The sequence below is a fragment of the Crotalus tigris genome, unplaced genomic scaffold (assembly GCF_016545835.1).
Source record: "Crotalus tigris isolate CLP2741 ecotype Arizona unplaced genomic scaffold, ASM1654583v1 scf7180000017771.5222438, whole genome shotgun sequence".
Lineage (NCBI taxonomy): Eukaryota > Metazoa > Chordata > Lepidosauria > Squamata > Viperidae > Crotalus > Crotalus tigris.
In genome coordinates this window covers 2,933,404-2,949,434 of record NW_024096622.1, presented here as the reverse complement: position 1 = coordinate 2,949,434, position 16,031 = coordinate 2,933,404, and the positions used below count along the sequence as shown (strand labels likewise).

Here is a 16,031-nt window from a genome sequence, read left to right as displayed (position 1 = left end):
TACCAGGCAGGGATGTCCATTATCACCGTTGCTGTTTGTTTTAACATTGGAAATATTGTTAATTAAAATTCGAGAGTCGCAGGAAATTAAAGGAATAGAAGTTAATAAAAAAGAATGTAAGTTAAGAGCTTTTGCGGATGACTTGGTGGTTACTTTGTCGCAACCTACTCATTCTGTAGTAAAGTTATTACAATTGATTCATTATTATGGTTTGGTCTCGGGCTTTAAGATTAATGTTAACAAGACTAAAATTTTATCTAAAAATATGACTAGCCAGGAGAAGCAGACCTTGGTTAATTTGACGGGTTTTGAAATTGTTAATAAGGTAAAATATCTGGGGGTGATGTTATCTGTTTCTAATGCAAAATTATTTAAAAATAACTATGAAAGGTTGTGGGTTAGGGTACAGAAAGACTTGAAGAATTGGGAGAAGTTGCAATTATCCCTTATGGGAAGAATTGCAGTGATAAAAATGAATATTCTACCCAAGTTTCTCTTTTTGTTTCAAATGCTACCGATTTTGAAGAATGAGATTAATTTAAGCGAATGGCAGAAAGGCCTTAACAAATTTATTTGGGCAGGGAAAAAGCCAAGGGTTAAGTTTAAAATTATGCAAGACTTCCGTGAGAGGGGTGGACTCAAGGCACCGAATTTGAAATTATACTATGATGCGGTGGTTTTAACATTAATCAGTGACTGGGTAAATTTGACAAATCTTGAGATACTCCATCTAGAGGGATGGGATTTACTTTTTGGGTGGCATGCCTATTTAATATTTAATAAAAAAATGGATTGGGTTTTTAAAGCTCATATTTTAAGAATTTCTTTACTTAGGACTTGGAGAAAATATTATAAAAGTGATTTTAAAGTACCATTATGGGCTATACCTTGGCATGCGATAGAAGGAATAAAAAGGGGTGCTAAAATGGATATGGTGTCTTATAGACAGTTACTTAGATGGGATGGACAAAACTGGCAGTTAAAATCACGGGAAGAGTTAGCACAAGAAAATATTATTTATTCTTGGTTCCAATATAGGCAATTAGTAGATAGATGGAAGGTGGATTGTAAGGTGGGTATTCTTAGAGAAGATGAAAATTTTATTAAGCAAGTGAAGGATCAAAGACAAACCCACATTAAGAGGATTTATGGGATTTTAGTTGAATTGGATTCAGAAACGGAACTAATTAAAGATTGTATGATCAGATGGGCGCAGAACTTTGGTGAGCCAGTTTCATTGGACACCTGGGAAACCATCTGGGTCAGAAATGTCAAATTTACACAAGCACAGAACTTAAGGGAGAATTTTTATAAAATGTTTTATAGATGGCACCTTGATCCACAAAAAATGTCTCTTATGTATCCTGACTTACAACCTAAATGTTGGAGATATGGTTGCATGGATGCTACTTATTATCACATTTGGTGGTCGTGCAGAGAGATAAAAGCATTTTGGATTAAGATATGGTGGAATATCCAGAGAATTTTTAGAAGGAGGGTAAAATTTACTCCGCAATTATTTTTGTTGGGTATAGTTACTGATTGTGATACAAAGGAGGTTATATTGATGTTAAATTTGATTACAGCTGCGAGGCTGTTAGTAGGACAATTTTGGAAGAAGGAATCTTTGCCTACATTGCAGGAATGGTTTCTTAAAGTGTCTCATTTGGCGGAAATGGCAAAGATTTCGGCTTTTTTAAAGGAACAAACGCAAGAGAAATTTCTTGCTGTTTGGGATAAGTGGATAAAATTTATACAATTTAAACTGGATATAAAAAAATATTATATAGCCTTTTTATAATCTTCATTTTATATATATATATATATGTTTTAATGTTATATTTTCCTTTTTTATAAATATAATTTTTAATTGTTTTTTAATTAAGCCTATATTCTGCTCTGGGAAGCTCTGGCGGGGGGAAGGGGGGATGTTTGGGTGGGGGGTGGGGAAAGGGGGTTTTGTTATGTAATGTTTAGGTTTTTTTTGTATATGTTGTTTTTTGTCTTTGTATGGTTTTGTTCTTTTTGTAAAACTTGTAAAACTTTTTAATAATAAAAAAAAAGAAATAGGAAAAAAAAAGAATGTATTTTTGGAATAATAGGTTTATTTGTATGAAAACTATTATGTAATGGAATGAAGAAAATTGAAGAGGTGTTTTAGATCTGGATTGACTTAATAATTAATCGAATGTTAATTTAGTAAGATGATGTTTCTGTTTGATAATATGGATATTAGGTATGATAATTAACTGAATGAAATTTGAATCTCTTCCAATGGACTGAAATGATTTAAGGTTTGATATTATCTTGTTATCTTAAAGAGATTGATTGATGGATGGATTAGATATGTATAGGGTAGACTAATATTTTATTTTAATTAGGAGATATTAATGGAAGAAGAAATAAACAAGACTTGTGTTAAAATTAAGGAACTAGAATATACCTGGAAAGGATACCTGAATTGATAATGTGTTTATTTAAAGTTAAATTTGATTATGGTAATTGTAAATTTATAAAGCTCCAAAACAGGTTTAGGACTAATAGAAATTTAAATTAGAAATGGATTATCTTAAATATATTAAGCTATTTGAGGGAAATAGAGAGGGAATATTTGATGCGTTGATTTGAGTTATTCATATATGGTTTTATTTCTGGATGTTTGCTTTCCCCAGCACCACGGTGTGTCTTGAGCACTTTGTTCTAAGAATTAAAAAACCAATAAAAGTTTAAAAAAAAAGATTGCCTGCACTGATGCTAAACAGTAAAAAAAATAATCATTTTAAAAATAATTTAATGTTTAATAATTTAATTTAATGTTTTACATGATTTAGGATAGATTTTTATCACTGTTTATCACTTTCCATTTATTGTTACCACATTTTTCTCAGAAAAGATTGTGCCAAAAAGTTTACCATCTACAAAAAGGTAGGACAAGCTTTGCTCTAAAGCTTTTCATTTGAATGCAAACCTATCATGCAAAGAAAGAGAAACAGAAAAAAAAAATCTAGAGAAAAGATGTTAAAGTTGCCTAACATACTTTTAAGAAATTCACAATGACATTTCTGTATTAGTATTGGCTCTGGTTGCCAATTGTTTGCAAGGCAAAGTTAAGTATGTTTGATTTATATTCTGCCTTTTATTCAAGAGCTCAAGATGGCATATACAGTATAGCACTGACTTCTCCCATTTTTCCATTCACAACAACCCTATGAGATAGGCTGAGTTGAGAGAGACTGATTGGTCTGTCACCCAATGAGTTTTCATGGGGGGGATGCGGACGGGAATTGGGCTTGAGCCTGGATCTTTCCAGTTTACCAGAAATCACTACACTGCTCTAGTTTGGTGGAGGTTTTTGGCAATAAAGGAGGGATAGCAGTTCCTACAATTACTCTATTTGTAGCAGATAGCCGGAGCTCTGCTAGTCTTCGCTGAGAAAATAGAACTCATCATTTCACAAAAGAACCAAGTATGCTTCAACTTGAAAGCTGTACACAGTGGCCTTCAAACTATTCCTTAAGAATCAAATAAGTTCAGAACTATTTCTTTTGGGTATAATAAATTTAAAGATCGAAAAGCAACTCCAGTACATCATTATACATATATTGACAGCAGCCCGTATAGTATATGCTCAGTGTTGGAAGAGTGAAAATATACCTACGAACGATATGATTATATACAAAATTCTTGAATGCGCGGAAATGAATAATCTTACACTAGAATTAAAAGACAAGGAGGCAACAGAATTTTATGAAATATGGAACAAACGTTATGATTGGCTAGAACAAAGAAAGAAAAAGACACGATTACTGATGTAAATAAATTGTAAATAATATATATGAGATGTATAATACAGTTTTGTTAAGGGAAAAAATGTATTTTTTTCAGTTTTATTTTTGTTGTATAGTGGAAAAAAGGAAAAATAAAAACTAAAAAAAATCAAATAAGTTCAGAATCCGCAAGATCAATTCCACATAGCTATTAATGAATATTTTTACAGTAATGAGGGAAAAGCAGAGGAGCTTGTTTGCAGTGGACTTCTAGAAGAATGCAAAAATCCCTAAGAGATTACAATGAAGGCAGAAATGCTAAGAAGTTTATAATACCATGCCCAGGAGGCAATATTAAAACAACTGGTTTTAATGTAAACAATAACTGAAGACAAATAAAAGTCATGGTGGATTTAAGAAGAATACAGAAAACAAGCAAGGTTTTTGTAATAAGAAAACAAAAGGAGAGCAAAGTCCTTGGCTCTAATCTCAGTCATGTTCTAGTAAGCAGAAGTAGATTATCAAAAGATAGGCTAGCCGACCTTCCAAAGCAAATAAAGTGTCCTTCAACTTGCAATCAGCCTGTAGTGTCCTCAAATCAGATATGAAAAATTGGTTAACATTAATAGCAAGTTTTTAGTTGTACAATCAAATCAGTCTCAAAGCAAAGCAAGATTCTGGAAGAGTATACAACTAGTGGCTAGCTGTTCTGTCCTCTTGAGCAGCACCCGTATACCTCACTAAATACAGTTCAAATATTGGAGCAAATCCTGAAGTAAAAAAAGGTATTCTTTTGCAGTCCTTTCCTCACTTTGCTGAAACATACAGCTTCTGATTTACAACTACAGAACAGTTTTGTAATATTATTTTTCTGAAACCTAGAAACTGGGATTCAAACTACTGAGATTTCAAGATGTCTGAAATATATGCTCAAGTACAAATACACAGTATTGTACTTTCTTCATTTTTTTTTTTTTTTTTGCAATAACAACAGAAGTAACTGGAAAGTAAAAGGGAGCCAGTTTGGACTAGTGGTTAAAGCATCAGACTACAAAGTGGGAGACTCTAAATTCAAGTCAGCAGGATGACTTTGAGCCAGTCATTCACTCTCAACTCAACCCACCTGACAGGGTTGCTGTTGTAGGAAAAATAGGCGGAGGAAAGTGTGTTGGATATGTTCACCGCTTTATTTGTAAAAATAATGAAGGTGGAATACAGATATATATATATATATATATATATATATATATATATATATATATATATATATATATATGTTTTCTGAGGTTTTCGCGGGTGTTTGTATGTAGGTCTTTGGTTGTTCGGGTTTTCTCCCGCGTAAAATTGGAAGTGTCTTGGCCAGACACTTCCAATTTTACGCGGGAGAAAACCCGAACAACCCAAGACCTACATATATATATATATATATATATATATATATATATATATATATATATATATATATATATATATATATGGTAGCTACTGTATTATAAATAGAATCCTGCTTCTTCCTTGGAATTTTTACTTTAATGATGCTCTGAAACAACAGAATTCTAAAAACACAACAATGTGATTGATCCTACAAACATGTAGCATATTTTTTTTATATTAGTACCTAAATGCAGTGTACAAACTTCTCTAAGTTTGATTTTAATACCCAGGAATGTAAAACACTTTCCAGTACTGCTACATTTACAAATACAGCTATTAATACAGACAGAAACAAAATACAGTCATCTACTATTCACAATCATTTTAGAGGTAATAATGCAACTACCGGTAGTTCAAGGGAATTAAATATAAAAACTTCCAAATTAATGTATTTTAACAAACATAACAGAAGATAGCCATCCTTTATGGCAAAATTGAATATAGAGTAACAAGATATTACACTGAAGAGTCTTTTGACAGGAATGCACAAAATTATAGTGTTACACTGACATCTAGTGGTAAAGCAGGACCATGTAGCTGTAGTTCAACAGCTGGAGCTTGGATAGAAACAAAATGGGTTGAGAAAGATCAATGCTATTTAATTCACACATTAAAAATCACTAAAATCATTAAAAATGCATAAAATAGTTCTTTGAAGTAAGACAAAAGGAGATTAACAGAAATATTGGCAAAGTAGTCCAATAGACTATATGCAAGACTCAACCATAATTAAATTCTAGCCATAATTCCACTCCAGAAAAATACTCTGCATAAAATATCCGAAGTCTGGAACCAGTGAAATGGATCTACGAAAATTACCTCTTCTTAATATCAAATAAATGGTTTATATTATATTTTATGCTTTACATCTAAATATCAGATATATAAATGGTTAGTGAATGTAATCAACTGTTTCTAGAGGACGAGAAGAGAGGTTAGATTTGTTGATGATGTTAAACTATTCAGACTAGTTAATACTGTCACAAAATTTCTACACTTTGCTGTAGAATTACATAATATTATTCATAATGTCAGTGCAGTAAAATATTTTAAATATACCTTTATTTTTCATTATGATAGTTTGACATTTACTATATGTTTCATGTTGACCACAACTTTGCACATCAGATAAAGAGAACTGTAATGTTGCAAAAACTGAAGAATTTTGCTGCAGTCTTTTGTCATCAGATATGCCATAGCGTTACCATCCCACTTCTTATAATTCCTATCAAAATGCTTAATGCATGAACCAATTTAATACATGCTGAGTGAATTGCAATCCATAAAGCTTAATTGCTTTCTATTATGTTCCCACACATCAAACGTTCCTTGGCTTTTTGTTAAATTCACCGGCACTTCTGTCTATATGTCACTATATTCTACCCACATCATCTGCAACTTTAATATAGAAATGTTTTCCTGGAATGTTTTACCTTCTTTGATATTTATATTTCAGAATTCAAAAATAATACAACAGAATAAAGACAAAGGCTATAACTATTCTTTCAGAAAGATACTTCAAAAAGCATAGTAACATATTCAAAGACATTTTTTTGGGATCGATTAAAGCAGCTGCAACATTTTCCAGGCTTTTCGGGGTGCTTCACTGTTTGTGCAATATGTTTGCATAGGCACATCCCTTCTTTGACACAGCTAGTCCTTGACTTACAACCACAACCAAGCCCAAGATTTCTGTTGCTATGCAAGGCAGTTGCTAAGTGATTTTTGCTCCATTTTATAACCTGTTTTACCTCATCTGTTAAGCAAATTGCAGTTGTTAATGACACCATTAAGCAAATCTGGTTTCCCCCACTGATTTTGCTTGTTGGAAGCTGGCTGGGAAAGTTACAAATGGTGATCATATGACCTGGGTCAGTACAACTGTCATAAATACATGCCAGTTGCCAAGAGCTCAAATTTTCATCACCTGACCCTGGGGATGCAGCAACAGTCGTAAGTGTGAAAATTGGCTATTAAATCAAAGTGTTGTTGTAACTTTGAACAGTAACTAAATGAATGGTTGTTAAATTGAGGACTGCCTGTAAACATCCCAATATGTTCCAGGGGACCTCTTTTAAAGAATTTGTGTAGCTCTAACGGAGATTATCAAACAATGGCATCAAACTATGGCCTTTATTTGTTTACAATTTTTTTTAAAAAGACCCTTTGATTGAATTACTTTATTGCCAGCATTTACTGGACTAAAGAAGTATATATCAGAACAAATTACGGTACCAAATTATCTGAAGCTAAGGTGTATCATTCATTAGAGGAAATATAATGAAATAAATAGCAGCACAAAAATACAATAAGTACAGAATTTATAAAATAATAAAATTTAGCAGAGCTTAAAGAAGTTATTACTGCCTGATATTACAGTGGCACACATGCAAAGATCACCTTTTAAAGACTGAATTTATTAAGAACAGACACTGGTTACCTATAAATGGAAGTTAAATGGCAGTGGTCTTCTGATTAATATATGAATATCTCCAGACTATAAATAAAGACAACTTGTGGATTTGATGTTACAGAACAAATTGTATATTATGGCACTTGGATCTTTCTTTCTATTATATATAATTATCTTATTTTAGCTTTCACAAACAATCTTCCTCCTGACCTCCCATCTTCCTTCCTTGAATGTCTAAACTGATAATACTGTAATTTCAAGGAAAATTTGCTTTTCTTAGATTTTTGGATAATATCTAATGTATTATTTTTGTTCCTTTATCAGTTTTTATTCCTGGCTTCTGCCCAGACAAATCCCTGCAATTTCCTTGGCAAGATTTTTCAGAAGTGGTTTGCCATTATTATTTTCCTAGGGCTGTGGGTGAGTGAATGACTCAAGGTCATCCAGTTGGCTTTATGTTTAAAGTAGGACTAGAACTCAACAGTCTCCTAGTTTCTACCTGATATCTTAACTACTATATTAAATTGGTACTCCAATGGCTTTATTAATTTCAGTTTGATCACCCAGCTTGTAGATAAAGAATGCATGGCACATGTTGCTGCCACCATCTTGAGACAGACCTTACAAAATCATCTAGATGCTGAGACTCTAGAAAAAGTGCAGAGAAGAGCAACAAAAATGATTAGGGAACTAGAGGCTAATGCATACAATGAACAGTTATAGAAACTGTGTATGTCTAGTGAGTCTAACGAAAGGAAGCACTAGGGTGACATGACAGCAGTCTTTGAATATTTGATGGGCTGCCATAGAGAAGAGGGAGTCAACCTATTCTCTAAAGCACCTGAGGGCAGGACAAGAAGTAACAGATGGAAACTTATCAAGGAGAGAGACAATCTAGAATTAAGGAGAAATTTTCTGTCAGTGAGTACAACTAACCACTGGCTTCCCTCCTAAAGTTGGGAGTGCTTCATCACTGGAGGTTTTTAAGAAGAGATTGGACAGCCATTTGTCTTGAATGGTATAGGGCAGGGCTTTTCAACCTTTTCATCGATTGTACCACTTTTAGAATTTGGCAATATTCGTGTACTACCTAGCAAGGTGTCAAAAACTTGATGACCAAAAAAAAAAAAAAGTTGCAATTGCACTGAAATGACTTATGACCATTTTCACACTTATGACCATTGCAGCATGCCCAGGGTCATGTGATTTATACTTTGATGCTTGGCAACTGATTCATATTTATGATGGTCACAGTGTCTCAGGGTCATGTGATCACCTTTTGCAAACTTTTGACAAGCAAAGTCAATGGCAGGGCTGCTGGTGGCCAAATGCTAAGGCGGGACTTCCTTCCCTCCCTCCCTCCTTCCCTGCCTTCCTCTTTCTCATTCCCATCTCCTTCTGAAGGAAGAATTTGAACACACACACCCAAATTTTCCCTCTTCCATATATTCATCAAACAAGGAGAAACCTCCAGAGACAGAAAAGACAAGCCGCTGAGGGAACTAGCTTAAAAAGGTGCATTCCCATTTAAGAATTAGCTACTGGTTAGAAAGGAAAGTTAAGGAGCCAGCAGCTGGCACTTAAGGAAGAAAAAAATGTAGTTAAGTACTGGCTGCCTGCTAAGGCAGCCTCCCCAAATGTCTCCATTCATAAGTAAAGGAATGCTACAGGCAAAATCCATTCAGGAGAAAAATACTTCAAAATTCCTTGCAACAAAACTTACAGCTAACAATAGCAGAGCAATAGAAGCTAACACCAGTCATCAGCCAAATAGAAATTGCCAAACACTCCTTAAGAACACAAAGCCCACATTGCACAAATCCCAGAACTTCAAAGTCACAAAAGCAGGTAAGAATCCTTCCACTCTCCATCTCCCTCCCTCCCTCTGTGCCTCACCTCCAGCCGATGCTGCCTTTCTTCACTGCTGCCTTTCTTCATTCCTCGTGGAGGGCGACCCCTCCCCTGCTGCATTTCTTGCCTGTTTTTGTTACCAGCACAGATGGATGCCACATAAATTATAGATCAGCTCATGACCAGCATGCTTGATCTCCTCTCCCGCCACCCTCCTCTCCCTTCGGTGCAGCTAGAGCTGACTCCGCCTCCTCCCAAGGCTGCTTCTTTTTTTCTCTCTCCATCTCCCGCCCAAACTGCCTCCTTTTATAGTCTCTCCTGTCTCCGTCCCCTCCTCCTCCTTTCTCTTCTGGGTGAGCCGGAAGTGAGCCTGGGGCCTTTGCCTCGCCCCAGCCACTCTGCAGCTCCGGAGGGTTCTCTCACAGTAAGTACTGTGCTGTGCTGGGTCGTTGCCTCCCCCATTACACTTGGCTGGGCAGGGCCGCATACCACCTGCCACATGCTAATGTACCACAGGTGGTACGGGTACCACCGGTTGAAAAGCCCTGGACTAGAAGACCTTCAAAGTCCCTTCCAACTCAGTTATTTTGTATTTATAAATATTATGTATGTAACCCTTTTAACTATTAAAATGTCAGCCAGTTTCATTTGTAGGCTCTGCTTAATATCTTTGCCAATATCATTTTTGTATCCTGCCAATTTTAAATTCATTTCTGAAACAGCATCATTTTGTTACATCCTCTTCTATTTCTTCTTTTAAGCCCATTTTTATTATGTCAGTCGAAAGAAAAGTTCTGGGTACAATGTTGTCAAATATCCTTAAATTCTTCCAGAACTAAAATATATTTCTCCATTCTCTATTAATGGGAATTCTCCTTTAATTGTTTCTGGCTGCCTCTAGCAACCAGCCTTCAAGGTCTCCTCTCATCCAGAACATTTTCCCAAGAAGAGATGTCTTACACTTACACTCAATTGTCATATATAAATAAATTACAAGAAATATTCTTATAACTTTTTCAAAATCTTGTTTTCAGTCAATCTGGCCTTCCTGTCCATTTAAAAACTTTATAAAATCACCCTTTTGTAACTTACTTCCAAGTAATAAAAAGGGGTTTAAGGTTTTTTTTTTAAATTTTAAACTTACATAAATCTTTCACTGCAGGTTGGAGGAAAATCACCCGGTATAATTAAACTTGTCCTTCTGGACATTCTTAATGTCCAAAATGCAATCCATAAGTGACTAATAAAAGTGATTAAGAAGGGAAATGAGCAAACTCAGTGTCCTTTTGAAAGGCTCCAAACCATGGCTTGGGCATTCCTGTCCATCCTAACTCCCAGATCTCTAAAACTGAGATCATTGTTTTATGATCCTACTATCTGTAAGGACACCCTCAGTGATCCCAAGTCCTCTCCTTCATTCAGACAAGAATCTGGGAAGCTACTTCCTCCACTGGTGAAGCTGTCTTAGTCCCCAATTGCTTCCCCAGAAATGGAACGTTTTTTCTTTCAATATCATTCTAGCACTGATGATGCTACCTAGTTTGGGTAATGAAATGTTGGCAAGAGAACAACGAAGGTCAGAGAGCACCAAGGACGCCTTCTTTCAATATTTAGCAGACCATGTTACTTGGAGAATTAAAAGAAATACATGGACACCAATTTAAGACACCCAATCTTTCCTAGATATTTGGTTAGATTAAATTCACTCTTAATCATAGAGTGTGATTATTCTAGTGAGGGACATAAAACTCAATAGTTACTGTGAGTTACCACTAAGTAATTTACTGCTTTTTTGTAACTATTCAGAAACATTCTGCCCAAAATCAAATTCATGTGGTAGATAGTAATTCTCTTTGCTTCCATGTTCTCACTGAAACTATTGAGACTAATAAGAGTATGGTATCTGGAATTGCTCTCTTTTGTGCTTTACTTACATTTCTGTAAACTGTCAGACACTTTGTTCATTTTATGTGTTTATATTCTGTCTTTCTTCAGAAAAACTGAAGAAATTATCGTTTTCTTCTATTCCTACAGTCAGAAAACCTATAGTTGGACCTTCACTAAGTCTGGGTCTATATTTACAATAACCAAAGCCATTTTAACAAAGAATCATATAATTAGCAAGAACTGCTTTATGCCAGATTACTTTTGGAAACATAAATCAGGGATTTTAAAAAATCTTTAGAAATGAAAGGTTGTTATAGCTCAGTGATGGCGAACCTTTTAGAGACCGAGTGCCCAAACTGCAACCCAAAACCCACTTATGCATTGTTGGGTACCAGGTGGGCGTGGCCCATTGGGTGGGTGTGGCCCATTGGGTGGGTGTGGCCCATTGGGTGGGTGTGGCTACAGTGGTAACAGCAGACTGGGTGGGACTAAAAAGTTCAATCAATCAATTCCAACTTTGCAAGATCTTTTTTTTTCCCATGAGAAGTTGAAATTGACTGATTGATTGAACCTTTTTTAGGCGGAGGCCTAAAGGGAAAAGGTTTTATAAAACTCAGCTGAAGGCCTAGGACAATGCACGTGCCCACAGAGAGGGCTTTGAGTGCCGCCTCTGGCACCCGTGCCATAGGTTTGCCACCACTGTTACAGCTTATTATCTGTTATGTGTTAACACTGGAGCCCAGCAAAACTGTTAAGAGTAAAACAAAAGACTGCAATTAACAAAGCATGTTAAAAATACACTCCCCTTATTATAAGGCTTTATTTGCTCAATTCATGATTTTCTGAAAAAAAACATGACCGGTGCTTTACAGAGTATGCAAGCAATAAAGTATGATTTATATACTATAGAGCCATATAATTAGGCTGGAAAATATTTATAAAATTGGATAATTAACTGCATAGTTATCTAAATTTCTCTTTTTTTTTAGTTGCACGACTACTTGCATGTCCATGGCTATCAAGTGTTCTTCAAACACTATCCAGCTACAGTATGTAGTTTAATGATAATATAAACTTAATGTTTCATTTTCATTTAAGAAGTGCATTAACAGTTAAAATTTAAAAAAAATAATTATACTCAAGCAAATGTTAGAAAGGGACAAGTAAATTCTTAAGAGGATTTTCAAGAACATTTGTTTTCTTAAGAAGAGATATAAAATTTTAAACACTTTACTGAATAGAACTGTTTTAAAGTTTGATAGTAGATAGGATACCAAAATAATTTATCTCAGTATCTTCTAGCCCACGAGTGTCAAACTCGCCATGTCATGTGACGTATTGCGACGTATCACAACTTTTTTTGCATTGCCGGAGCTGGAGTGGGCGCGGCCTCCACATTATGCAACCGGCCCATGGGCCAGCAGTTTGACACCCCTGTTCTAGTCAAAGTATTAGCCAGGTTCAGGTATACTACTAAACTATTATTTTAATCATGCTTTGGCTACATTGTAATAGCTGTTTGTACATTATATATTGAACCATAAATCATGATTTATAAACCAAAGACTCAGTTCAGACATTATCTTAGTCAAAACCAAGCAAACCACAGTAAGGCTTAGTGCAAATTATAGTTCTAGCCACTATTATAAATCAAATTATGGTCTACTCTGAAAATGTATTTCACACGTTATATGTCTTGCACTGCATTAAACATTTATCATGCTAAATTATTACTGTGTATGATTACTTTCTCTTCCAGATACTGATGTTGGAAAAAACTCTAACCCAGAATTTTCATGCAAATTGCTAGGTACAATGAAAATAGGTTGAGTGTGTTTGGTTGCTTAGCTACATCTGTTTGATGTCTGCAATACATAAATACTTTGGCAAATCAAAAGGATTGACTTTTTATTTTACAATCAACTAGAGACCCAATGTAACTTTCTTATACTGCAATGCTTTCAGTCAACACAGCCTAATTTTAAATATCATAATGATCAATGGAATACAATACTTTGTTAGTTTTTTCAAAGCAAGGATCAAGCTATATCAATTCTAATAATATCAAGTCTGCAATCCCAAAGTCAATTACCTGAAGGAAACCTCAATAAACGCAGTTAAACTTGTTTCTGAAAGAAAAATGCATAACACTGGGCTGCAATAAGTCTCGACTTCAGTACTGATCAGACAGATGCAGCACAAAAGCAATGCTGCACATTTTCTTTTATAAGCTATTGTTCTAACCAGGAGACATTTTGTGTGGTTCCTAAGATATCTAAACATGTGTCTATTTTTAAAGAGCTGCAGTCTGCTTCATGCAGAAGTAAGAGACAATGAAACCTGCAAGGTGGAAATGGAATTTATAATTGGATAAATTTTCTCAGCTCTAACATTGGTTAACTCCTTATTTTTCTGACCACATGTCACACATGCTCTTAACAAAACAGACAAAATTCTGTAGTTAATAATAAACTGTCACAAAATACTGAATAGCCTTGGCAGCAAAAGCAAGAATAATTTATTTTTAAAACTCAACTATGTGATTTTCCACATAGAAGTATTTTGCATGCATTTCCAGGTAAAGCAACCTCAGATAAATCAGCACTGATCTGTTTGCATATTTGACTTTTAACATAAATTATACACAGGATTAGACAGTTGGTCCTTTAGTTGCAAGAACAAATCCATATTCACTACAGTAATATCAAGAAAAAATGTTCTGTAATTTCTGCTTGTGTTGGTGCATAAAAGAATAAGGCAATTGTCTCTAGAGTCTTTCCCCTATAGAGGCCTGCAAGTTTTAGACAATAAGCTCCACCAGTCCTAGCCACATTCTATAGGATGATAGAGCTTGCAGCCCCATGTATTGAAAGTTTTATGACCATCCTAAACTAGTCATCAGATTCCATTTTTTTTTTCAGAAAATATTGACAGGAAGAGCAAACTACAATCATTTTCAGCAGTGCTATTTTTTTCACTTTTTGCTGCCCTGAGTTATTTATAAAATATAAAAAATAATAAAGGTGGGATATAACTAATGATAAAGCTATATATAATATGCCTTGTAATAAGACATACAAGCACAATAATTTAACAAGAAATTTATATACATATGACTATTAGTTTATGTTCCCACTTAATTATATTCAAGCACATTTTATCTTAATTCTTGTTCTTGTACCAAAACACTTAAAAGATACAACAAAGATACTTCTACTTTTCTACACATTTCTCTCCCTTTTCATTAATCCCATACATCTTCTACATCTGGATAATGTGAGTTCTTCAGAATATGGGTCTTTATCATGTTCTAATGGTTGTAAAGCATATGCTTATTACTTAAAAAGTAATATGAGTCCCAAATATATAGTATATTACCCACACATTTCCTGTAGACAGCTAGATAAAATAAATTCTGGATGAGGAAATCTAATCCAGGCAGAGAGAAGCAGTTGTGGAAACTGCTACATGGCAAAAACCTGAGAAAGTAGCATTTTTAAAGCAAGTCAAAAGATAAGTGGTGGGTGGAAAAAAGGATGGATGCCAGCGCGACAGGAACCCAAATAAGATGAGAAAATCTAAGGGGTTCCTTTCCGTCATAAAGGGGTTGCATCATGTGATCCTCAAATCGGGGATCCCTTCTCCTAAAAAGTACACTAGACCTTTTCATTCCATGCAAGGCTTCAAAAAAGAAGCCCTAAAGGTCATCCACTCCGACCCCAACTTCGGCATTTCCCCCCTCTTGTACTGACCCCAGGGCATTTCCGATTAGAACAAAAACAGCCAAGAAGCTAATCTTGGGAGTTTAGGGAAGATTTACACTTCGATTCGGTTTTGCCTAAGAGGAAATACTTGCGATCCGCAATAGGGGTCGGAAAGGTGGGAGACAGAAAGGCGCATGTCTACGTCCCCATTGGGTCCCCAAATCTCTACCCGGCCAAGACCGAGAATCTCCTCTTCGCCAGCCCTCCTTCGATCCCACCGCAACTCAGCCCCTCACCAAGCGGAGCTGGCTGGTCTCGTCGTAGGAAAGGAAGCTGAGGATGCTCTCGATAGCCACAATGGGCAGCCCCACCAGCGTGTTGCTCTGCGGGAGCTGCTCCAGGGACGGTGCTTCCCCCCGGGGCTGTGGCAGAGGAGGTGGGGAGAGCCGCGCCGAATCCATGGCGCCTCCTTCCCCTTCCGACAGGAGCCGCTCAGCCGCTACAACTGCCGCCATCTTGGGGCCTATTTCCTTCCTCGGCTCCGGGAGGGGGCACTTCCTGTGGCAACGTTACCGCCTCCTTCTTCGGCGAGACACTTAAAGAGACAGAGTGCAGCTTCTGGGTCGAATTGTTCAGTCTTTGGAATTCCGCAGTCTCAGCTTTAAACTGCTAGACTTCTCTGCAAGCCCGTTCCAGGCACCTTTCGGTTTCTGGTGGTTGTCGAAGTATTCAAACTTGCAGGAATATGCCAGCACAATTTCTCTTCTCTTCTGTTTCATTTGCTGACTGGCACAGTGATGCCGCCGGTTGAGAGCTTTGGAGAAGAAGCCAGCAGAATGAGCAGGACGACTCGCAAAATGCAATGCAATCCGGGTTCTAAAAGATGTGACCCCTGACGTAAAGATCTTACTACAGTAGCATCAGGGAAGCTGCAACAGCCTAATTCATTAGGTTTTGGAATGAACTCCTTTTTCG

The 16,031-nt window shown here is 36.0% G+C and overlaps 1 protein-coding gene across 1 annotated transcript in view; it reads right to left on the bottom strand.

Moving 5' to 3' along the window:
- Nucleotides 1-15,620, bottom strand: part of FBXO28 (F-box protein 28) — a 41,891-nt gene extending 26,271 nt beyond the window's left edge. Inside the window, exon 1 of the mRNA XM_039341694.1 lies at nt 15,353-15,620. Coding sequence (XP_039197628.1) covers nt 15,353-15,571 — 219 coding nt within the window. The 5' untranslated portion in view covers nt 15,572-15,620. The remainder of the gene's footprint in view (nt 1-15,352) is intronic.
- Nucleotides 15,621-16,031: the final 411 nt, after the last annotated feature.